Raw genomic sequence first — 26,330 nt, 5'->3', positions numbered from 1 at the left:
TAAATCAACATCTAGGACCCTTTTCTTATTGCCAATTAACTCGGTTCAGTGACATGAAAGGGTTTTTATATTTAAAGAGGCTCGACACTGGGATGATGGACAGCTCCAATTGCTACTTTTAGAATCAGTTGCTAATTTTGATCAGCATGACCATAATATGCCTGCTTTGAAATGAAAGCAATAAAAAATCTTTCGACAGGTATGATATGTTCCCTGAATGATGGTTTTCACATTAAATCCACGCGTTCTAGGCTATGTTGTGAAATCAGAAGGGTGGGTGAAATAAGGTAATTGTGAGCAATGATTAGAGGCTTTCCATTCTGTTAGATCTCATCACAGGAAAAGCACATGTTCCTACCAGTTCTTCCGCTCATCTACTGTCTCTGTGAGGACAGTAGCCCTGAGGAATGGGATGCTGTATTTCTCTAGCATCCTCTAGGAGTGGCAGAACACAAAAAGAAATGACACGGATTATGGGAAATTTATGAGAGTGATAAATACACCCTCTTTTATGCCCCTCAAAACAGCTTTTCATCAGCTCCTAAGCAGTGTGTCCAAGTGATTGATGGTAGCATGGTTCGTTCTCCTTGTCCACTCCTCAAGCTGTGTACACTCTGTTTCCCCATCCCAGATGCAGATCTACCTTTACAATTCAGATGACTTTGACAGCCTCAGCGCTGCCATCAAGGAAAGACGCATCATTGCTGCCATGGCCATCTTCTTTGAGGTAAGTACCGCAATGACCGAGAGTCAAGACAAATGTAATCTGATGAAAACAAGACCACATGGTTGCACATAGAAGAACATTAAAAGGTGCTTAAAGTTACCTCCTTCATATTCTCTCTGCAAAGAGTTACACAGCTCTTGAAAGACACCTCAAGAGGAATATGATCATGGCGCTACTGTACGTTTAGTTATTGGTAGCATTACCTAGATGGGAAATATCCTTTTTCCAAATACTAATAAAATGATTATGTACATAAATTGTACTTAACAACAGCTTGTAGAAATAGTTTACAAAACCAATAAGTAGAGTGAATAAATATGAAAAGAAACTGGTCAAAAATGGAATTGTCAATAATACATTTTTATTAGAAATTATCTTTGGCAGCTGTGTTGTGATAGGAAAGTTTGTTTGGTTGCTGATTATTTTTCTAATTCTGTGGTGTATTTTACTGAGATGCTACAAATTATCCCCTGAAGGTCGGAGCAGATAGGTGCTAAATGGACAAAAATGGTTCTAATACCTGTTAACCATTAAAAAACCCACACCAGATTTGTCAACTAAAAACAAGTACACACCAGCGGCAATAACTTCAGGGTCTCTCTCGCTGTTACTATCTTAATTTGTATTAGCAGTGTCTTTGCAATTGATGACTGGTGACAGGCACGCTAACATTCAACTTAATAGTATATAGGCAAGGGTCAGCTCTCAGGCAGAGGCAGGCTGGAATGGGGACACAGGTGTTTTTAATGTAGGTCTACTCTCAGACAGTGATGAACCATGTGTGCACGAGGACCTAAATGCCTCCGCTGGGTCTCGACAGCCCAATTGCTTACTGCAATTAGCATCACCATACGCAATCCGCTGAATAGCAGTTTACAGTGTGAGGGTTTGAAAGCGGGCACACACACATTGGCTCAGATTTACTATTTCTAATCAATGAGATTACTTCTTCCAGTGCTCCCCAAAGGCCTATTAGTGGCCTCTAAGGTGTGCATATTATCCACATTCAGCATTCAGTTCCATGCAATTATTCTCCTTGGACTGACCTGAATTAATGTTGAGCAAAGGAAGATTGGTCCCTGCATCCCAACACAGTTTTTGTCCAGTCTTGTAAGTATTGTATAATGTGGGGATGAACGGTATTGTCAGTCATCAGTGAGCAAATAATTAACAGTAGGTATAACAGATAAGGAGGGGCTCAACAACTGTGTTAGTCCCCTGGAGACAGTATAGCTAATGGTCTCATGGAGTTTTGAAGGTCACACTGGATAGCAACAGCTACAGAAGCCTTAAACATGTATTAAATCATCAGATGTCTTCAATGTCACATAAAAACCTAACCATCAAAACAGAAACAGTCTGCAAGAAGAGCAGTGGGTAAATAGTGTATATTTGCAGTGTTGTGTACTAAGGTGATTTTGTATAATACAGAATTGTAAATGAAGTGTGATGTTACAGTGTGAAATTTAATTTATATTTTCCACAAAGTAGAATTAACAATAAAGTAAAGATATTACACACACACAAGCACATGCACACGCACACCCAGTGCTACTAAATTAAATTGTATTTGCATTGCAGAGATGTTCCTCTTATTTCGTCCAGCCCGGGTATTTTGCTCATATTGAGCGTCTTTAGTTATTATGTCAGATGATGATTATACTGGTCTTGTAATCCCTTTTTGTAATCCCTTGTCTCTGGACATTTCCTGCAGCTGGGGCAAAAAGACAATCCAGCTGTGGACCCCATCATCCAGGGCTTGAAAAGAGTAGTGCATCATGGTAAGTAATGGGAAAGTAACTCCCTGACAAAATCTTGCTGCTTTATATAGAACAATTTGATTGTAAATACAGTATGTGAATGTATTTACATATGTCTGCAAATATTTATATAGATTTATTATTATTTGCATCTCTGCACAGTTTGATTTGTTTAATTATTGTCCTCTGATTTTTTTTTTTTCTTTAGTCCTGTTATGCGAAAATCTCCACTGAAAGATTACTCTAGGAATTAAGTTGATGTGGGATATTAAAAAAAGCAATTCTCCCTTGCAAATCTCTCCAGCAGTGCTGTTGTTGATGTTTTGGTGGATCCTAGAGGTAAATTCTACGTGACAGCACAGACATGGTGCTCCTCCCTGCCTCCAGAGAACAAAGATTGATGCTCTTGTATTCAACTGCACTGGGCTTCATTCTTTTAATCACAAATGAGTCTAAACACAAACTATGAGGAGAGTTTAACTTCAAAAGGAGGCAAATTCTGCAAGGCACCACCTTCTCCCTCTTGCTTGTTTAGCTCCACAGTGAGGGACCTCCAAGGAGCTTCACTCAAAGAGACAGAACTATTAATTACATCCGAGCTTCAATTAGACAACATTCTGTTCTCTGTCTGATTAAGATCTACATGTACAAGCCGCCATGGACCATGGCTCTTGCAAAGGTTCATATTCACATTGAGACTATTAATGTCTTGTGCTGTATGCCCCTACCACAATTCTTCATTCATATGGTCTTAAATTACCGCTGTTGTGTTGGTTTCACTGCATGCATGACTTATGCAGACCCTAAGCAGATGTTTTAGCATGACTGTGGAATCCTTTACTGCAGCTGGGGACACAGCAGCTCTGTTTACATGGACATGTTTGACTTGTTTTACAACCTGCTGCTTGGCGGTCTTTATATGAGCATGATCATGTACTGACAAGGACATGGATGAGGATATAGTGAAGCACTGAGTAACTCCTCTACACCCATGCCATTTTCACAAGACTGGCGCTGGGCTTCATTGAGTCTTTCCTAATTACTCACTCTTTGTGCAACTGAAGATGGACAATGTGCACTTTCTACAGTATGTGTGTGTGTTGATCCTTGGGGGGGGGGGGGGCTTTCCAAATGAGCAGGGAAAAGTGAACATGCATAAGAAAAAATCTCAAATAGCAACCACTAGAGATTCTTTAAAACCATGGGTGATTTGGCCGCAGAATCATAAATTGGGTCACTTTGGTCAAGGATATTTCTACATCTCATTCAATTTACTGCAGTGGATAACTTGCTATTTTATACCTAGCTTCTTGATTGGCCTGTTATCATCAGGGAGGCTGTTTCACCCGCAGTTTTCATTTCACAGGGGTATTTAAGCTCTGCTGTTCTTTTGTATAACTCAGATGAAGCCAAAATATATTGGTTTTGACTGAATTATTCTATGAATCTTCTTCAGTCTGCAATATTGACTGAACTTTTGGAATCAGTCTGGTGGTTTGTCAGTTGACCGGTCCACTACTTTAGTCCAGACTAAAATATCTTAACTATTGGATGGATTGCTATGTGATTTTGTATTCACAACCACAGATGGATCCCAATATTGCTTTGGTGGTCCCCTGACTTTTCCTTTAGCACCGGCATGCATTTTCCATATGTGTTTTTGAGAGAAATGTCATGAAATTCAGGATAGGCAATCATGCCCCCATTTTTTGTGAACAGTTTCATTCATCTAATACTCTGGTTTATGACCAAATGTGTGCCAAACTAATGATATTCCAATCAGCTGTAATTTGTGTTTAGTGCTAATTAGCAAATGCTGGCATGCTAACAGGTTAAACTAGGATGGTAAAAATGGTGCAGTACATGTTAGCATTGTAATTGTGATCATGTTAACATGCTGATGTTAGCATTTAGCTCAAAGCACACATAGAGCTGCTAGCATTGCTGTAGTCTCTTAGACTCGTTTAATGTTTTCTCTCTGTTGTGCAGCCACACAGATGTTCGTGCTAACACCACAGTATTTCTCTTCTCCGTGCTGAAAGGGAGCAAGTGTGGGTGCAGTGTTTTTTTGGACTCTCTTCCTGCTGGCTGCTAGACGCTCCTCTCTTCCCTCCCGTTAGGGTGGTTGGTTTTCCACTAGCTCGTTATCCCACAGTCATCCATCCATCAGCATCTCGGCAGCTCATGAGCGATAGGGCACGTACACTGTCTGAAGACTGGGAGAAGAAAGGCTGTGAATACTGAATTTGACTCTGAGTACAGATGAGGCATGGGGGCGAGGCTTCCAGTGGCCAGAGTAGCCATATCAAAATGGAAACCACACCCTCAAACTGTTTTTTTTTTTAGGGTGGGGGGGTCTTTCTTTTTAAGATAAGGTCATGAGCTGTTAGAGATTGGATGTGACATAAACTCAGCTTTATTTGGGTTTTTCACATCATAATGAGAGTGGAAAAACACACCCACTTGCAGAGCCCACACAGTGTATTTGCAGGAGATAAAGGGATCTTCCTCTGGGTCATAGGCTGATTCTTGTTTGTTGTTTGGGTTACACGACCTTCCCTGGTTCTGATCAGAGGATACAACAGATTCCAGTAATCATCTGGATCTGTCTTAATCCCCGTGGCCCATGCCACAGTTGTTACATGGAGCAGAACAGGCTACCACCCAGCCTCAGATCAGCTGTCAGTGCTTGCCATTTTATCTTACTCCCGTCCCTTCGCTCCTCTATCTCAGCCCATCCGAGTACAGAGATCTGGCCAAAGTGATAACAAGTGGAGAGGCTTTTAATCCTGCCACCACCATTCCATCGGTGGAGGTTTCAGGAAAGCAGTTAAAATGCCACAGGGAGAGTGAAATGAAATGACCTTGTAAAAAATTGGTGTAAATGTGACTCTTAGATATGCAGGATTTTTATCTTTAAAGAGTAAAAGATAAGGTACTTTTATAGTTGTGCAGAAGATTTTTTTGTGTACTGTCACGTTTTGATCCCATGCTCTTCTGTTTTACCTAGAAAAGGAGACCAACCTCAGGTCATTCATCCTGAGGGATCTGCTGCCGTCATCAGTGGACAGTTACTACAGATACACGGGCTCTCTGACCACGCCGCCCTGCAGTAAAGTAGTGGAGTGGATCATCTTCTCCAGGCCTGTGTATCTGTCCCAATCACAGGTGCGTTAAGTCCACACACACACACACACACACACATGCACGCACGCACACACACACATGCACGCACACACGCGCACACACATACACATGCCTGGGCAGCTCTATTCTCCATGTACAGTCAGATCCCATTTTCACACAGTCAGTGGATCACTTGCTGTCACATAGTGTTGAGACACAAGCAATTTTTCCCCTCATCTACCTCTCCTCTTTCTTGCTTTTCCCTTGTTTCTCCTCAATTCCTCTTTATATGAAACCATAACTGCCCATAGAGTGGATGATTAAGCAGGAAGGGTCAGCCAGTTACTGGCCTTTGAATGATAGTAAGTGTGAGACAGCTCTTATACATATATCATGCCACTGGTTGGAGGCTATGAGTTTCAAACCACATAGACGGTGGTTTTCATATGATTAATGTTTTTCAAGTTCATTAATTAAAATGATTGAAGTAATGGTGTAACATTTTTCATGAAAATTATAGCATTAAGCAACACTTATCCATGTGCTTTACAATAACTTGCCTACAACTGCTTTTGCCTTTTTGTGATTTTGAGAGATAATGTATGCCAAATCATGCCCCACACTTTTTGCTGATCCCATACACGGTGCTTTGCTGCATCTTTTATACATACAATTCTTGGGTTACCCAGCTGCATATCCTCCAGAGCGTTCTGTGCTATAGAAACTTGCAGGGCTCAGTGGAATTTCTATCAACCTGCAGGGGTACAAATCTTTTGTTCTGAAATGACTTCTGCTGCAGGAGTATTGACCACCGCCACAATGTTTGTGATGCTCACGGATAGTCCTTTATGAACCTGTAATTCATTTCTGCAAGCATGCATAGCACACATTGATTTCACAGTATCTGTAATGTGTAGTCATTACTGCACGCGGCAGGAGATCATTCATGGCGATCAATGGCCACAAATTTGCCTCATTGAGAAGTTACAACTCGGTAGGTAGCCAGGATGATGATTGAGGTCCGTGCCTGCTGGTGCCTGTGGTGTGAATGTTTCTTTCAAATACTGCGCTCCAGTTGTTAACAGTCAGCTACCAGCAAGTGGCTTACAAATGCAGTGCTGCATGATAAAATCTTATTCAACACATACACTGTACATATATGTGTGTGTGTGTGTATATATATATATATATATATATATATATATATATATATATATATATATATATACACACACACACACACACATATTATATATTATGTTATTATATTCTATAATGATACTAATAATAATAATAATTACAATAATAATAATAATAATAAAAATAATGATAACTTTTTATAGCAGCTTTCAAACAAGAAATGCAACTGAAAGTGCTTTACAACATCATAACAATATAACATTCAAGCAGGCATGGATCCTAGTCTAGGATAGATTATTTCTTTACTCCAAAGGTAGATGTACATAGGATAACAGACATTGAGATATTGCCTATCACTATTTCTGACCACTCACCTGTATCATTGAAATGGGATATAGGACAAAGACCAACAACTAAACAATGAAGGCTTAATACATCTCTCCTTGATGATAAAGAATTGATTTCCTTCATCACAGAAGAATTTAAAAAAGTATCTAGATACCAATACCTCAGCGGAAACGAATCCCCTGATACTGTGGGATTGTGCTAAAGCATATATCAGGGGCCGTATTATTTCATTCACATCTGCAAGGAAAAGAGAGAGGTAGGCCGAACAGCAGGAATTGGAAGATAAAATAAAAGACTTGGAACATAAACATAAACAAGCTGCAACAAGTAGGGTCACAAATGACAACGCGCAGACAACTGAACAGCCTATTATCAGATAAGATTGAGGGAAGCTTAAGATTCACCAACCAAAAATATTATGAATATGGAAACAGGACCAGCAAATCGTTAGCATTCAGACTGAGAAAGCAGCAATCCTCAAATGTAGTAAAATAAATAAAATCAAAAGTGAATCGCCACAAAACCAAACGAAATAGCAGAGTCATTTGCAGAGTTTTACGAATTATTGTATAAGAATACAGACACATGCTGTGATTATGCAGAACTGGAAGAGTACTTAAAACGCATAAAACTAATTGGACTGCCATATCCAACGGCTAAGGAGTTAGATAAGCCAATTGAGGAATTGGAAATTAAGCAGGTGATTTCATCATTTAAGAATAACAAAAGTCCAGGTCCAGATGGATATGTCAATGAATTTTATAAAACCTTTAAAGACCTGCTAGCACCCCTGTTACTAAACGCATACAGATATGTCCTAGATTCTAAAAGTATGGCACCATCTTGGACTGAGGCAACTATAGTTATAGTTATACACAAAGAGGGTAAAGACCCTACTGAATGTCAGTCTTATAGACCAATATCACTATTGAATAAGGACTTGAGTATACTAACAGCAATTCTTTGTAGACGTGTGAATAGAAAGATAATTACTCAAATTATACACCCTGACCAAACAGGCTTTATCACTGGAAGGTATTATGGAGATAATGTACGACGCCTATTAAATATAATATAAAATAGGAGGTTTTTGAGGCCCCTCAAAGCAGTTTTTAAATGGGACAATCCCACAAAGCCAGAAGTATAGACAGAAAGGATGAAAAATACCTCCTAAACATATTGCTCACAGCAGCATTAAAATGCATAACTATTAACGATCCCCCTACATATAATGTATGGATCCAAAAAGTATGGGACATATATGAGATGGAGCAAATTACATACTTATAAAAGCTTCAGAAACCTATCTTTATTAAATGATGGACACCTGTTATGAGTTTATTAATACAATGAGGTTGTAGCCTAGGAGTCTTGGACTGGTACCGGACACATTCATCATATCTTTTTAGAGTAACTATCTGGAGTGGATTTTTATTTATTTTTCTCATTATTATTATTATTATTTTTTATTTGTTCAATTCCCTATTATAGCATTATTAAATGATCTACTTATTATTATTTTTCTTTTCTTCTTTCTTTTCCCTTCATTTTTTTTCTAATATTACTGTTATCATTTCCTAATTATTCATCTATTACCATCTCATCTTATTATATATATATACATTTTTCAATTGTACTTTATTATAAGTTGATATACTTTTACAGTTATCTTACACATGTGTAAATACTATGTACAGCTGTTAAAAGGGGAACATGTACATGTACCTGTCATGTTGTTGAGAAAAACTCAATAAAAATTAAGTTAAATAAATAACAATATAAGTATTGTATTGTATTTTTGTCCATCCAGCTGGAGGCCTTTTACTCCATCTTTACAACAGAACAACAGGATCACGTCAAGTCTGTGGACCACCTGAGGAACAACTTCCGGCCCCTGCAGGAGCTGGACGACAGGAAAGTGTTCAAGTCGGCTGTGAAAGACGCATGGCAGAAAGATTTGACTGAAGTTCTGGGAAGCCCTCATGGCACCGAGGCTTCGAGAGGTATTGTAAAGCTACATCTGTAGTCATTTGTACAATCGCACTACCCTGACTGATTTAACCCAAGAAGCTCCTGTAATTATGATTATTACTTCTCATTAGTTCTTGTGAATTAAGCCTAAATTCTCAGAGTAGAGAAAGTAAGAGTTTGCTTTAAACTACTGTAAGAGCATGGCCATTATAAGTTAGTATTAGTATTACTTAATATGTGTAGGCCAAGGCTATGCATAAGGTCAGCAAACATCACAAAATATTCAAAAGCTATCCAAAATTATACCCACGAGTGTGACACAAGCTAGCTAGTTGATTAATATTTTAAATTTAGCTCTTGTACTGCCCTCAAAATGTGTCCTAATTGAGTTCCACAGTGGTCCAATATTGCTATCATACTAATATAGAATGAATGTGTCAAAGTAACAGTCTTAATTATCAGTGTATTTATTTAAATGAGATTGATACTATCAGAAAGCAAGTGTCTTCAAATATAAATTAAATGTCATGGGACTTGTATTTCTTGTGGTACTCCTGTGATTTGGAACAGATGCAGAGGATGTTTATGTTCTCAACCCCATGTAAATCTGCCACGTCCATAACAAATGAATTATAGATTTGGGCACTACCACATCATTTTTTCACTAAGACTCTTCAGTCTTCAAGCACTATTTTCTTCCTGGCAAAAAATCATGTAGGCTGCAGTGAAAATTATTAATGAGAGCTTTGATAGCACTTTGCGAGCAAATTCAGGAAGCTCATTGAGCTGCTCAGCATGGAGACCCATTCATGGCACGCAGCTTAAATCAGAAGGTCAGTAAATAGAATAGCACCATAGAAGGTTATAATTTTTTGGTAAGGTAAAATCTCTGACAGAGCACATTCATGTGATTAAAATCACCAGAATAATGGGTAATAATTCAAACTTCAGGAGCTCTTTGGGTAAAACTTGTCCTGTGAGAATGCAGCTCGTCATTCACTCACTGTTACGACTCACTTTTATATCAAAGAACATATTACCAAGCAAAGACCTCATGCGGGGTTTGATAATGGCATTTTTGTTCGTCTTTCTCTTTTATATGTGCATCTTGCAACGCTTGCCTTAACAGAACAGTACAGGAACTATGGAGACTAATGAGAAAGGCTGCAGCTCCTTAAAGTGGTGTTGTTGGTGTCTGGCGGGGAGAATTGATTGGGAATGCTTGTGATGAAGTTGGAGCACTCTAACGGGGCCTGATCAGCAATCATCATTAATATGTGGCACAGCTAAAATAGACCCATACAAATTAAGTTGTGAAATTGCTTTTGTGGTATTATGTCAGTAGGCAGAATGAATGGGGACCAGTGTTTCTCCATTTTTCTTTCCTGCTTCCCCCACCCTCTGGCTCATTGTTTCTTTGTGTCTCTCTTTCTATTACTCTGTCTTAAAATGTAAGATTCCATACTTAAAGGGAGGCTTTTGGAATTAACATTGTCACTCTTATCTTAAGTGTTGACATCTGTCAAGGTTGTGTGAGGAGGGATATTCATCTGAGTGCTGTAATTGATGACTTGGCCTGTAAATGTTGTGAGAGCCAGCCCCACACCTTAATTCATCACTCCAGATTTTACAGCCATGGAAGTTGTTCGACCATTACAGATGCATAGCTTTGTATGGTGCAGATTCATTGTGTGTCCGGTAATAAAGCTGAAATATTTAATGCAGTACTTATTTGTCTATAATATACATCTGCAGGGTAAAAGTATTTTTGGACTCAGAGACAGATTCAGCATACCTCTGTTTATTTGGTTAATGGTGATATTGGTGATAGAGCTTAATTGTGACTCTAAAGTGTTAGAAAATAATGAAAAATCACAATTTCCCAGAATCCTAGGGGATGTCTTGAGTTCACCCAGGGTGGCACAATATTGATTCTAAATTGAAAATCGAATTGGAAATATATTGACAGATTCGAACTTCCTGGATCAATAACTCATAAGCGAAACATTGTTAAAACACAAACAACACCTCTTTCCTATCGCACTAGAGTAGGCAACAAGCTACAACCTAATCTTTATTTAAACAAGCCATTCTTTGAGCTGGACTAACAACATTGATGTCTATGTACAGCCAGCTGTTCTGTCAAAGAAGTGCAACCCGTATAAACTTAATTTTCAGCTGAGGAAACAAATTTATTAAAATACCTTTCCGCCATCCAGTGGCTGTTCTTTTTTTGTGTTGCCAGTTGACTGGTGAAATAAGTTATTGTTATTACATTAAATTTGACCATATACCCTTAGTGTGGTACATTCCAAAATGAAATAAAATAAAAATATGGCAGTTATAACAAACTCGATATTCATCTCTTTCAAGAAGAATTCGAAAATCTTAACGACAGTTGTCAGGGCATGAAATTAATGGTCTGTGGATCTTTACAGATTAAAACTTGTGTCTAACAATGGAATAGCTGTCTGTGCTGAAAACTTTGGAGAATTGTGACACTAAAAATGACTAAAACTAGTATAGAAATAGTATAAAAACAGATTGAATTTAAAATGATATAAAACAGAGAAAAGCAGTAACTCATCACATTGGAGAAGCTGGAACCGAAGAATGTTTCAGCATTTTTGCTTGAAAAATGATCCAGGCTAAAATAATATTAATTATTTCAGCTTTAATTGGTCAATAAAGTCCTCCAATAGAGCATATGAGGCAACATCATCATCATTAGTCTTATGTGTAATATTGTCAGTCATTGTTAAGTCTGTGGCGGTAGCTTCAGCAGCAGTTGCACATGCACAAATGGGTACTGTAGTTTACATGTTGGTGTTAAATCCTTCATGATATTTGATATTTGTGAACGGTTCATATCGTGAGACATTCACTTCAAAGTTGAGAACATTGTTATTTATGTTCAAACCAGCCGTATTGCTTTCCTTATGTTTTCCATTAAATTCTAGTTTTCCCATCCTTCCAATGTCTGCACACCGCTTCTTTAAAATATACTGTACAGCCTTGAGAGGAGAGCGGCAGTGGAACCTCTGTTTGTTGACAACAGTCAATTCATCCCCTTCATGGTAGAAGCTGCCAGGAGAAAGATTCACGCTCTGCTCTAAGTGGTAATGCAGACGGAGGGTGAAACCACTATGGGGCTTATTTTCTGACATTACTGTGTATGTATTCACTGAGAAATAATAGGATTTTTACTGCAGAGCCAGATAGAATAGATTCACTAGTATGTTAACTAATTTTGCTACTGGTGCAGTGTTATGTGGTATTTACTACTGTAGTGTATCAGTTTTGTTTTTAAATGCACCTGAGATTAAGAAAAGTTGTTCCAGTTATTGAGAACAAATTAAACATTTCTAGCAGAAATACAATCGTAACAAATTCAAAAGTGTTGATTCGATATTGATCTTGTAGGTTTCCACCAGATTTGGATTTTAGCATTACAGAATCTCTGCCAGTGATGATGGTGGAGTGGGTGATGACTGTCACAACAGCAATGATACAAGCCATAAAACCATGATGATGCCTTCAACTGTTATTAAATGACTGTTATTGAGCTACTGAAGTGGACAACGAACATCCAACGGGTTATAATGTGTTTCACACCTGTCACACACCATCAACACCTCAAGATTATCTTGCTATTGTTTCCTTTTTTTCCCCTTTTGTCCCTCTGACTCATTTCCTTCCACCCTGTCTCCATTTCACATAACATGGTGCATAATTTACACTATAGCTTCACTGTGTAAATGAAGAAAACTGTGGTGACAATTTCAATTTGGCAGAAATCCTGTGTGCACATAATCAGTTGACACTGGCTCCTGATTGCTGTTGCCCTGATGTGCTGAGAAGCATGTCCAGATTGTCCCTTACTCATACTGACAGATGCTTCTGTAAATATCCAAGCTGCAGCCTACACTGCCACCTTGAGGCTGATTTACATCCTCTATCGTCCTGTTTAATGTTGCACTGTAGATACGTTACAGTCAGGAAGTTGCCATAGTATCAGTGCACGTCTCTCACTTTGACTGGTTGTTTAGTATTCAACCTGGAAGCTCTTTACAGTGTAGTAGCATGAAAAAACACATAAGTGTCCAGATTGATTGCACTTACACCCAAGGTTGTGTCTGACCCCAGTCAAGCTCCCAGGAGTGTTTTTGTTATTGAGTTACTGAATTATCTTCCACCTCCATTTTCTCAAGTGGAAATTGCTCAGAATCAAGTCAGCAGCAGATAGTAATAATAGACTTGTTAAAAAATCAACCTGGATTCTGCCCAAACACATCAGTGGACTCAAACACGTGTGGTCAAGCACTCCCAGACAGAGCCTTTTAATTTCACCCAGCTGCATTCAGATGGTGAAGAAGTGGCACTTTTTTTTTCTTTTCTTAATAGTCATTTTTCTCCTCAGGCTGAATATTTCTCATGTTCCCCTCTTCTTTCTGGTCTTTTAGTGTGCAGCAGTGCCCCAGTAAGAATGAATATACAACCGTTGAATCAGACAGCACTGATCGTGAGCTGGGAGCGCCCTCTCACCATCTACCACCCACCCATCACAAGTTACATGGTCTCCTACAGCTGGGTGAAACGCGACGTTGCTGATGAGAAGACCTTCACCAAAACTGGGGACCAGAGCATGGTAGGTGTTATCATCGCCCGCCACTAACAACCTCTCACACAAGACCAGCGACAAAAAAAATACTACCTTCAACCTACCTGTCTTTAAGGGAGAAAACAAAGCAGTTTGACATGGATGTGTTTTAAACAGCTTGGATTGGTTAACAGAGTCTCAAATGTAACTGGCAGGATCAGTGGCTGTGTGTATGGGAGGTGACAGGGTGTGATGAACTCTGCATGAGGGCCCAGACCCTCCCCTGTCAATCACTTGTCTAAGATTAGACATGTGCTGTCGGACTGTCACACACACACACTGCCGAGTCTAAGTGATACATGAGTAATGTGCTGCCGAATGCACCTATTTATCTGTCTTCACAACATTCATCTAAATTCTAATCAGTTTGTGAAGCAGGAAAGCAGATCATTGGGTTGAGGATAAACTATAACAAATTGTGCTTAAACAAAAGCAATACAAATAAAATGATACATGTTTATTTTTATTATTTTAACAGTTTGAAAATATGTAATATTTTTTAAAAATCCAGTCTGTTTTCAGGCAGCTGAAGCAGCTCTTTGAACACATATCAACTTCCTTTAGTAACAAATGCAGGTAACTGTGCAAGTGGAGCTCTTTCCTCAGATCTTTTCTTTAGTTTTTGACACCAGTCATCATATAATTCTGCTCTGAACATTGAATTATTCCCTTCAGATCTTACTGTATCTCTCCAACAGAACATTCACTGTCTCAACAGAGATATGTCATTCCCAGCAGGAGGTTATACCTACAGGGCTGCTCTTTTTCACAATGTACAGTATATTATTCTTCTCCCCGGTCACATATCCTTCCATTCGTGGGAATCTAAGACCCAGCTGTGCGTCTCTTTAAAGCCCACTGACCCCCAGCTGTCTTGCAGTCTGCATGAATGCCTTTTAAGATGTAAACAGTGCGGGGGCAAAATACTCGCCCACCAGTTCAGAGACCTGGAATCAGTTCCCTGATGGCACCACCTCCTTCTTTGTCACATGTTAATGAACACAGCAGTCACTGTCATGGGTGGGAAGCTGCTGAGGGATCATGCATAGCTGTATTACTAAGGGTTGACTGCAGCTGCAGAGTGGTGGTTTAAAGGGTGAATTTATTATTTGTGATATCGTCATGGTTATATATACAGTATGCAGTTCATGCAGTTGTGATGTGGAACAAGTAAACTGAACATGAACTTTCCAGACAGTAGCAGACATCTTATATTTGCATATACATTAGGGATTTTTCAATGAAAGAAGGAGTAGATTTAGATGTCATTTCAAGATATAACTAGATAATTGAACTTTTATGTGCAAAAATCATATCAGACACAAATAATTAACCTAAGCAGAGTATTTTATACATCTCAAAACTGAAAAGGATCTTTAACTTTTAAGAAACGCAGGTTCAAATGAATATTCAATCAGGTTTTCTATGGTCAAGAACTGCCTTACAAATTAAATGGAGCTATCATCAACCAAACAGAAATTAACATTTATTTTCTCTTAGTGAGTTTAAGAGTAGCATGGCCTTGTTTAACCATTGTGTGGTGTTTTATTGGCTAAATGATGAATCCATTCATCGTGAAAAATATTGCCTGATTAATTTTATAGTCAAAATTAATTGCTGGTGAGATTGTTGAATTGTAGTTCACCTCCTACAAGTTTCGCTTGCAACATGTCTAGAAATCTGCCATAACTGTTCTGTCTGGTGTTAAACATAAAAACAATTTCAGTCCTTGTGCTCTAGTTCCATGTTTTTTTTTCCAGCACTTTTCAGCTACATGTACTGACCTTTTAACTCCCTATCAGCCACTGTGCACCCTGAGGTCCTCAGGCAGAGCCATCATATCTCTGCAGTCTTCTTTTGCTGTATTCTGCAATCTCCACACAAGAGAACAGAGCTTTCTTTGTTAGGATCCCTATGTGAAATAAATAGCTTGTGGAGCTTAGGCATTGAATATATAAAGGAATCATTTCTTAAAACCTGCAGTATCTTTGAACTTGGTTGCTTTGCTTCTCGGTTGTAGATTGACTGTTTTTTAAATAATGGAGTGTTATTGATCTTTTGTTTTGTTTTGTCTTTATACTTCTCATATAAATGAGTTTTATATGGTTATTACACATTTTGGCACAAATGGTTAACTCTAAAGGAATTATTAATGTATCCATTACGTGCTCTGTCTATGTAGTTACACTCCATTAATGCAGTCTATCAGTCGCTTTACCGACAGTATTCTCTCCACTTCTCTCTCCCAGCTGTCAGTCTTTCTTATTTTTCTCACTTCATTTCCATTTCAATTTTCAGTTTCTATCTCCGGACACTGTTATCTGAAATATTTTAGAGAAATACTAGCTCTGCAACACCAGAGGCAATCACCCATCCATTCTGAAGACCATTTTAATATAAGTAAAGCCGCCTGCAAACTGCACAACACAAATTAAATTAGGCAAGAGACGGGATTTTTAAACTGCATCCAACTTGTGGGTCACAGACCGGTGACGTGAGTAGCTTAGTATGTTATATTTTCACTTTAGGCAATATGAATCGACAGCATCCATAGTTTTAAACCGCCATATAACAATTATTTTCAATATGTTTGCAAGTAGTGCTAAAGCTCAGTGTTTGTGCATCTTTTCTCTTGCAGAAAGCAGTCATCACTAATGTGTCCCCAGACATCCTGTACCTGTTCAGAGTGCAGGCAGTATGTCAACATGACCTGCGTAGTGATTTCAGCCAAACACTGCTGTTCAGAGGTAGCTGGTCAAACCATTTAGTATTTTCAAAGAACATATTCCTGCACTTGAAACTGAATTTCTTTCTTTTCTGTTTTCCAGCTAATACAACAAGAATATTCGAAGGTTCTCGTATTGTGAAGACAGGGATGGTGAGTTGACCAGAAGATGTAAAACTTTTTGCATATTAGAGCAATTTGATGATTCTGTTGTGTAACCACATAACTGCCTCTCTCAGCCCACAATATCTCCAGCGTCCTCTGCTGACATGGCTCCCATAAGCTCTGGTTCCTCCACGTGGACATCCTCTGGCATCCACTTCTCCATTGTCTCCATGGCAACGGGGATGGGCCCCTCCTCTAGTGGCAGCCAGGCCACAGTGGCATCGGTGGTGACGAGTACCTTACTGGCAGGCTTAGGCGTTGGCGGAGGGGTCATCTCTTCATTGCCCAGTTCTGTTTGGCCCACACAGGCGCCCCAAGGCACTCAGAACCCCACCCATCCGTCCGTCACGCCTTCAAAGTCTAGCACGGAGAAAGCGTTGCCACAGGGCTCAGAGACAGACAACCCTTCTGAGGAAAACCAAACTCCACGTGAGGGTGAGGAGGAGGAGGATGAGGGCGAGAGAGAAGGAGAGCAGGAGGAAGAGCAGGAAGAGAAGAGGAGAAAGAACAAGACAGCACCTGATAATGAGGGAGCACAAGCCAACGGCACTGCGGTCAAAGAGTCTTTAATCCCCACCCCCGCATCCACAGCCAAAGAGAAAGGAGAAGAGAGGCCGACAGTCAAAGGCGCCACAGTACCTGCAAGCACCGGTGACGGCCAGCTGGTCGATGTAGAGAAGAAACCCACAGATGTAAATGCAGTCCCCACTCAGGAGCCACGTAATGACAGCGCAGAGATGCAAATTCCCCAGAGTTCCACATTGTCTCCGAAGATCAGTAATGATGGAAAGAGTCTCTGGCCGTTCTCTGTCCACACAGGTGAGGAGGCCTCCCTCTACCCCACAGATATGACACAACATTGAAAGACAAAAACAGAAAAATATACTCTGAATTCTCTGGTAGGCTCACTGTCTTGTTGTCAGCTATCAAACGAGGCAAGACTTCTCTTCCAAAGCAGAATTCAATTAACACTCAGTTAACAGTTTTGGAAACCAATTTAGCATAACAAATAACTTGATTTAAGACGGTAACTCTACAGGCTACCATCTCAGTTAAAGACAATGCTCCAGGCTTTTGTGTCACTACTTCGCATAGGCCTGAAGACAGAAGTAAGCCGTCTGCCAGAGGCGCTATGCCTCGAGGAATTCCTTAAAGGATATTTTGAAAGAGTTGCTTCAAGGGAAACTTTTTTTCTTTAGTATTGTAAGAACATTGATTGAAAACTTGAATCAGGAAGTCAGTATTCATGGTATGCTCATGATCAGTCAGATGGTCAGTCTGTAGCATGTTAAAATTATGGGACAAAGTCAGACTCAATTTCTTTTCAGAGAATTCAAATTTTTCCACAAATGAAACCTTTTGGTGTTAGAATAATTTTAAAGACACTATAGTCACATAGGGGCTGTCTTTGGTGAAGAATCTAATGTCAGTCTATAAAATACACTTATGTGTGTATTTATGTGTCATGTTCCAGACAGGACCATCTTGTCCAATGTCACCCGAACCCCTCACCCAGGAATGGGTAGGATGGTGTGGATTGTTCCCTTGGTGGTGGTGTCTGCGCTCACACTTCTCTGCCTCATCATGCTGCTGATTGTGATGGTCTACTGGAGGTGAGAAAAAGCTCAAGATGAAGTGTGATGACATACTTCATTCCAAAGAGGGCGTCTTACTGCTAAATAAGGGTGTTTAAACGATGTCATTGGGTCAGGTGCTATTACCCACATATAAAGGTATTACTGATACTACCCTCTGAGGTATGAATAAGTGGGCTGCCCCTCACCCACATGGGAGATGTCTATTCATTTTCTCACACTTGGCATTTTAGGTAAAGTGACACGCCTCTGTGCATGTCTGGATTTTCCACTCAGTCTGCTACACATTCAAGCCTGTCTGGTTTAAATGAGGGTATTGCCTATTTTATGTGCATGCATGCCTTTGTGTTATCAGTCCCAGGCTCTTGTAGCACGACTGCTTTCTTACCCTCTCTGACCTGCACATCATACATCAAGCCCATCACCCTCCCGGGAGAGGAGCATGAGACCTGAAGGCCCTGCAGTGCCAGCAGGGGTCCCAGCTGTGTCTTCATCTGCTGGGCTAATTCCCAGCCATGCTATTGGAGTCCCAGTAATTACACAGGCCAAGCCACTGGCACATGTGGGATGGTTAATGAGTTACAAATAGCACTAAGGGCTTTTCCTCACTTGGTCCTATGTATATTCACTCCTGTAAAGGTTCTGGTTGTACAGGATTCAGTTTTGTTCTTTACAGTCTTAGCCTGTATTTTATTAATGCTAATAACTGTAATGTGTTAAATGCATTTTTTCACTGGGATATTTGTGAGAATACTGCATCAAAATGTTTATGGGCCAACAGCACCTTACTGTGGCATATTTTGGTGTGAGATTGATATACGTGTACTGTGATATAAATAAAAGCCTGGTTATCAGCTCCATAAAGATGTTAAAACAAAACAGACAGCTAAAAACAAGGCAACAACAAAACAAGATAAACATAGCAGATTCAGTTGCTGCGTGAATTACTGAGTTGTGGTATTTAAGCAGAGGAGCAGGGGCAGCTTTGAGATTAGAAATGGCCATCACAGATGTTATTGTGACAACTCAGACAGTTTACAGACAATGCCTGCATCCCCTGGGGAAGAGTCCACGGTGAAAGATGAACTCAACCCTTTCACACTCCCTTTACTCTTCATGCTCTGCGTAGTCTCTCTCAGTGACAGTGCAGCTATTAAAGCCAGCGAGATGCTCTGCTCGCAGATGTTTTGGTCATTAACAACTTAATATCACAATCCATTTGATTTATACATGTTTATTTAGAAATGTGTGATCAGTGAACCATCTATTTAAGTGTTTTTTATTTTTAGTTTGTTCATTTTTGCTTGTTTAACTGAAGTTAATCTAAGTTTATGAGTCTAACTACAGTGGAATTAATTGCTGAAGTTACAGTGCACATCTGGAAGCCTCTGAGGCTTGAAGTGTTTGTTGAAAAGTCACAGATGTTGAACCGAGAACAAATCCCATCCTGTGTTAGTGATTCAGTGCTTGAACGGGATGCCTCTCCCGAGTTTTACAACTAACATCCATTCAGTAAGCCCATTTCATCCCAGTTTCCATTCCCGCAAAGCAAACTATTCTAACTGAGACTTCGTGAGAGAATCAGGGAAGAGGTGTCAACTGTGCTGGTTAGTTAGTTGTACCACATCTGCACCCACAGGGAGCCATTAGGTTGGGAGACTGTGACGCAAGTCAAGGGGGAGATATCCTCCCCATTTGTTTTTCACCCTCCCCCTCTCTCTCTCTCTCTCTCTCTCTCTCTCTCTCTTTCTTTCTCTTTCTCTCTTTCTCTCTTTCTCTCTCTCTTTCTATATCTTTTAAATGCTGTGCAGCCTTTTTATATTTGTTCCATCTCTTTTAAAGAATGACTAGCATCTGCTCCCTCCTCTGCATCAAGTACAGGTAGGATTAAACCTGGGAAATAATGGCAGTGGGATGAAGCATGGGTATTTTATTTGCATGCATTTGTATAATCTACATTTGTTATGTGTGTGTGGATGTGTGTGTGTCAGTAAGGAAGGGGTGGAGGCATAGGGTCTGTGGTAGGTGTTCAGGACATTAAAGATTCATCATTCAGACACTGTCTTTCTAAAAAGTAAGAAACATGTTTTGTTTTTTCTTTTTTTATAACATTATCATGTAAGAATTGTTTTTTGTTTTTTTTTTTTGTCCTCGACACTTGAATGTGGAATGTTGCAGACAGACAATTTGTGCAATTCATCTTTTTTCAAAGACATCTCACAAAAGATCATCAGCATGCAGCATCAATTTGACAAGATTTGCAGTGGTTAGTGGTGAAGTTTTTCAGTCTTTAACTACAGACCCTGAACTACTGTAGAAAATGTGCCCACTCCCCATGAGGGGGCGCAAACATTTTGGTTCTCGAAACAACTGGATGGATAAATAATTGATTTCAAAACTTTCATAATCGCATTACAAACAACTTTTGCAACGTGGTTGCTGTCAGCAATCCTCAGAAGATGCACCTTTTAGTTGATTTTTGTTCTCCTCAAAAGCGGAGCGGGACCTCTTAAAAGTGGCATGTGTACCCCGAAGATATAATCTATGTTTGGATTAGCTGTCTTCAGTGTGAGCAAAGAGCTAAATTTGGCTCTACTCTGCGTGTCTCTGTGAGTTGTTTGCCTGTTCCCCGTAGTCATCCCAGAATGTGTTTCCAGGAGCCACTCGCTGCCAACGACTGTATCTTCGAGCGATCAGTTGTGTCCCAACTACTCTGGGGCTTTCATTAGCAGTTTTCTGTCATTCCTGTGTTATTCCACTCAACATTAAGATGCTGATGTTGACAGACTAGATCTGAGAACAAAGGGATAACTACTCTCTAATAGACTTCAGTGTGGCATCTTGTGTGCAGATAGTGTGTGGTTTCTCTTCACTGTGTCTCACTGTGCTCCTTTCCATTTGTGTCTCTGCAGGAGATTTTTCCAGACAGCTCACTTCTATGTGGAGGAGAGCAGCTCTCCACGGGTGGTGGCCAATGAGAACATACCATTCATCCCTATACCAGGTAAAACTGATCATGTCCTTTTCATAATATTAGAATTTCTTTTAATAAATCCAATTTTATCATAAAAAAATACTTTCATTGCTTACTTTTTACCTTTAATTTTATATCTAGAAGTCAAACTTATATTATTTAACCAAAAGACTGTCTTTTTAAGACATGGACAAAAAAACTCTAAAAGGACAAAGAAACGCAGACTTGTCAGTGATTTATGTCTGCTTATACAGGGAGCAAACACAAGTCACCATTAACCATTTTCAAATGGTTTTCTCTCTCTCTCTATTACCTTGAAAGTCTGCACAATTTTGTTTCATTTACATGTGAAATGAATCTAGGAGAACCTCTGTAGCTGAGCTGTGTGACTGGCTTTTTATAGCCTTTAATGTTCCCGGCAGCAGTGCAGTGGCAGCTAGTCGATATCAGACTTTACTTTCACAGTCACTTAAAGGATTTCAAGGGTGTGATATCATAGTTAAAGAGCACAGCTGATGCCAGTATTGACTCTACATTCATTCTGCTTTTATTGCTTGTCTCTTTCTTTCATCCTTTTCTTTCATCCCTTCTATTATCCTCTTAGAGACTACAGTGCAGTTTTTTCACAGCACATATATTCTGAATGACTGAATCTGTAGTTTGTTTAAGTTGAGGATGTTTAAAAAAATGTTAATACAAGCTAAATTTGTAGAGCAATGACTTTCAATAGGCTCATAAATCATCTCTTGATGGATTTTTGTAGACATTTATAGCACATGAAAACATACATGTATCCTGTGCATTTCAGTTTCCTGTTAAAAAAATGGTGCCTTATCAGACTTACTTCATTTTAGTTTCTTACTCTCAGAGCCACATTTCACCCAGAACCATCCTGATGAACTTATTGGACTGATAAGTCTCCTGATACCAGCGCAGGGAAGAAAAACATTTTGATAAATGAACAGATTAACCAACCAGAATTCACCTTTTCGCTGTAACCACTGAGGCAAGTAAGAGCCCTGAAGGCCCCAGCTGCAAGGGTGTATTGGTTAAGACATTGGCCAGCATCAGTGACAATGACAGCTGGGTCCCCGACACTATTGTCCCAGTGTGATGGTGACCAGCCTTATCAAACATCCCTCATGTGTGATTTGGGGCTGATTTGGAAATAAAACAGATGTTCCCTGCTATAAATGCTTAAAATACCAAATCTAGGAGTTTGTGATAGAAGATACAACATTTCATCATTTAAATTTTCTTTTTCTCTTTTCTTTTAATATTTTTATTGTTCTCTCTTTTCCTCTTGCTTTTCACCACCATGCAAGAGTCTAGATCAAGACTCTTGCTGCCTGTCTTCATAAAAATTGCCTACAGATTTTAAATGGCATTGGTTGCTCTATGTGTTTAGCTAACAGACTGCATTGCATGCACAGACACACACACACACACACACACACACACACACACACACACACACACACACACACACACACACAGATTACATGGCAACTTGACACAAAGCCTGATTAGTTGCTAACTGTTCTGTGTTTCTCCTGCAGATGACATGGAGGCCATCCCAGTTAAGCAGTTTGTTAAACACATCATGGAGCTCTACAAGAACAACCTACAAGGTTTCTCTGAGGAGTTTGAGGTACGATTTCAGTGCTGCTTTACTGGAGCATCATTGACCTTTGCTATGCAGTATAATTAAAGGTGACTTCACAGCATAGTGAGGTTCACAGACCTGCCAGCCTGTATCCTGTATGCATTTTGCATAGCAGGCACGCATTTTGACATCCAAGCCCACACAAAAAGAGGCCAGTTGTCTTTTTCTTTAACAAATAAAAAATATGGCTGAGCCATTAAGTTGGCATGATTGTTTTTTGTCCTGCCAATAAGCTTTCTACCAGAATAGAAATTTCCAGTGACAGATTACTTTGTACAATAGCTTTTAGTGTCAGTCATGCCACACTCCGTGGACCTTGAATTTGCTGTCTTACATCAGTAAAGCCCACGTATCTCTATTTCTGCTGTCATGCTCTCAGATATGTCTGCTTACATGTGAGATTATATTGACTGATTTTTCTGAACTCGCAGGTTGATATACATTTGAGCAACAAAACAGGTGCTCTAACCACAAATGCTTGTGATTCAATAGCACTAACGTAGCTAATGGATAGTCAATAGATTGTCACTAACCTGCTATCTGTGGGTGTGTGGGTCTGTCATAGGCTACTTTTAGGGACACATTTCAGACTTTACAGATTTTTGGGTCGGTGGTTGTCACTGTGTTGTCTATATCTTTGTCTACTCTAATAAAGTGTCAAGGAAACGCCTCCCATTGCAAATTAAATACAATATGTATGGATGGGATTGCTTCTACAGTTGTAAGGCAAGGCAAGGCAGTTTTATTTATATAGCGCATTTCATACACAATGGCAACTCAATGTGCTTTACATAAAACAGAAAAACATGCAATTTGAGAAACATTAAAACATATAATTAACCCGCCACCCACCCACACCCCACACTAATAATAAAAACAAAGTACAGAAAAATAGAAAGAGAGAAGTAAAATGCTAGAATAGTGCATTAAATATAAGATTACAGCATAAAATATTGATTTGCTTTAAAATCATTAAAAGGACATAGAGTGCAAGAGTGCAGTTGTAGAAGCCATGCTAGCTGAAAATCAGTTTTTTCAAAAATAAGATTGGCTTAAAGTTTGATTATTGTGGAGGTGTAAACAATATAAACTACATAAATGCATCAGTTGTGATAGGTGAGTGTGTAGCCTAAGTGAAATTGTGTCCTTGTAAGCTATGCATAGGTAGGTGAAAGACAAAAAGACAAACCGACAAATGATCAACGAACAGTTTTTGTATCTGCAGATATTTTTGTAAACAATCTGTCATTGGTATAAATGAGAAATAATTTTCATATCAGTGCATCCCTCACTTTTTTGTCTGTGAGACTGTATGCAAATGATGTACTGTAATGCATATGTATATGCAAATGATGTACAACTATTCGTTGTGCGAACAGCAGTGATTCACATCTGATGCATCTAGGTCGGCAAAGTGGTGCTCAAAAAAATCTTCTTCTAGGGTTGGGAGGTATGGGTTCAGCTGGTTCAGCTTGGGGGGGGGGGGGTGATAGTGTTGTTTAGTTCTGTTCTGCTTCATATTCAGTCTGACTTACTACAAACAAACCAAGAGGAGTAAAGAACATATGGACTGACAGCTCATAGAATGCAAAGTTTTTTTGTGATTGTCACCCTTATTGATCAACTGCATTGACCATTGTAGGAGAACATCTGACAGCTTGTCATCCAGTACTTTATTGCACATACTGTAATGTGTTGTGTATCTTCTCTTCTCTCACAAAGATATCATTATCACTATTTATGACAATGTTCATGCAGTGTTCAGGGAGAGATGGGATTAAAAGTTATTTAATATTACAGGGGAATTAGTTATTGTGTTTCTGTTACGTTAACTATTGAGGAACTGCTGATACAGATCTGTTATAAGATCATTAGCAGATGTATTTAATGATAGTTTCACTTTTTGAATTTATGCTAAAATATACTATTATAAAATTCTGTGGCTGGCCGAAAACGCACAGGCAAATGTATAATTTTACCTGAGCCAAAGAGGCTAGGTATAAAGCACCATAAGGGCCTGATTTACTAAGATCCCAAATAAAGGGTACTAAATTGCGTGTGCAGTGCAATAGATTGTGTGTTTAGTTAGTGTGCATTTGGCAGGTGATCTACTAAGAATAACTGCATATATGATAACAGGTGCAGACAGCAGTATTTAAATGAGGGTTTTGTGTCTTAATGGAGAGTTTAGGTGAGCACAAAGCCCACAAACGCAGAATGAAATGTGATCTCATGGAATTAGAGGTTAACAAATACATTGAGTGATAACAAAAAAAATATTACCAGAAAAAAACACCATATGGGAGAGTATTTGACAAAATCAATGCTGTTAGTAAAACCAAAAAATATTCCGCTCTCCACTCAATATTAACATGGGTGGAAAAAAATCCTCTTCTCTGTGTACAGTATTCTGTCATTGTGCCTCCGTCTCCTCCTCAACACAGTAACAGAAGTCATCTGTGCTCAGTGTGCAGCCGGTTAATACCTGCCCATCAAACGTATTATTTATAGACACAGTTACCGTTGGCAAAATTACCTTCAGGTTTGGTAAATCACAATGCGTATGCTAAATAACATATTTGCATTTTCTCCTCTCAGAATTTTGCATGCTGGGGTTAAAACGCCTCATTTTGCATATTCAATAAGGCATATGTACTAAATGGACAGCGCGTATTATCTTAATAGATCAGTTTGCACTTTTTTGCAGGTGATGCCAAGTTTACACACGTTTTTACACACGCAAACCTAAATTAGGCCCTAGACTGCAGAATACATCAACGCATATGTTTCTTCTTTTTCTGGAGTTACAGTACTGATAGACCACACAGCACAGTCCATAACCCCTCTCTACTGTGCAAATGGGCCTGGGTCTGAGCAGTAGTGAGACATTTTTCTTTTTATGCGTTTATGTGCATAGTTGCTAATTTTAAACAGACAGATGGTTGAGAGAAAGATCAAGATAGACAGAGGTTAATTAGAGGAGGCCTGTCTGCTGGTTGACTGGACGGGAACACATTCTCTGTGTAAGCAGGTTAAGAAATGAGGCAAAAGCTTCACCCCCAGAGGATTCCCTCTAATTGGGGTCATTTGATGTGAAACTTGTGCGCATATAATGTACATAATTTTCGAACACACCACAATGAAGCCGTTTTGGAAATGGTTGTGGTATTTTTGGGGTGGGTGGCAGCAGTGTGGAGTAATGAATAAGAGGAAGAAGGCTGTCTTACTTGGAGGCCTGAGTTCAAGCCTGGTGGCAGTAAGCATCTGCTCTGCTTGAAGCTTTGCCGTTCATCCTGAGTTTGTAAGGCAGAGGGGCAAGTTTTAAAAAGAAATACAAATTTTTTTTATTTCTTCAGTATCTTTCTTTTTTGAAATTGTATTTGTCTAAGTAAATGTGATTGCTATAGAGCGAACAATTCAATTACATCTTTTCTCCTCGTTCATTTATTCAATTATTTTCTCCCCTCTCTTCA

General features: G+C 39.3%; 1 protein-coding gene across 1 annotated transcript in view; it reads left to right on the top strand.

Annotated features, from left to right (window-relative positions):
- The window catches only part of ca16b (carbonic anhydrase XVI b), a 108,155-nt gene that overhangs the window by 69,094 nt on the left and 12,731 nt on the right, over nt 1-26,330 (top strand). Inside the window, exons 5-15 of the mRNA XM_053315429.1 lie at nt 632-727; nt 2,442-2,508; nt 5,498-5,655; nt 8,912-9,104; nt 13,536-13,720; nt 16,371-16,479; nt 16,561-16,610; nt 16,697-17,441; nt 18,097-18,235; nt 21,130-21,221; nt 22,751-22,842. Coding sequence (XP_053171404.1) covers nt 632-727; nt 2,442-2,508; nt 5,498-5,655; nt 8,912-9,104; nt 13,536-13,720; nt 16,371-16,479; nt 16,561-16,610; nt 16,697-17,441; nt 18,097-18,235; nt 21,130-21,221; nt 22,751-22,842 — 1,926 coding nt within the window. The remainder of the gene's footprint in view (nt 1-631; nt 728-2,441; nt 2,509-5,497; nt 5,656-8,911; nt 9,105-13,535; nt 13,721-16,370; nt 16,480-16,560; nt 16,611-16,696; nt 17,442-18,096; nt 18,236-21,129; nt 21,222-22,750; nt 22,843-26,330) is intronic.

This window comes from Scomber japonicus, chromosome 3 (assembly GCF_027409825.1).
Source record: "Scomber japonicus isolate fScoJap1 chromosome 3, fScoJap1.pri, whole genome shotgun sequence".
NCBI lineage: Eukaryota > Metazoa > Chordata > Actinopteri > Scombriformes > Scombridae > Scomber > Scomber japonicus.
Note: the sequence above shows the minus strand (reverse complement) of the source record. Positions and strands in the feature narration are given on the sequence as shown.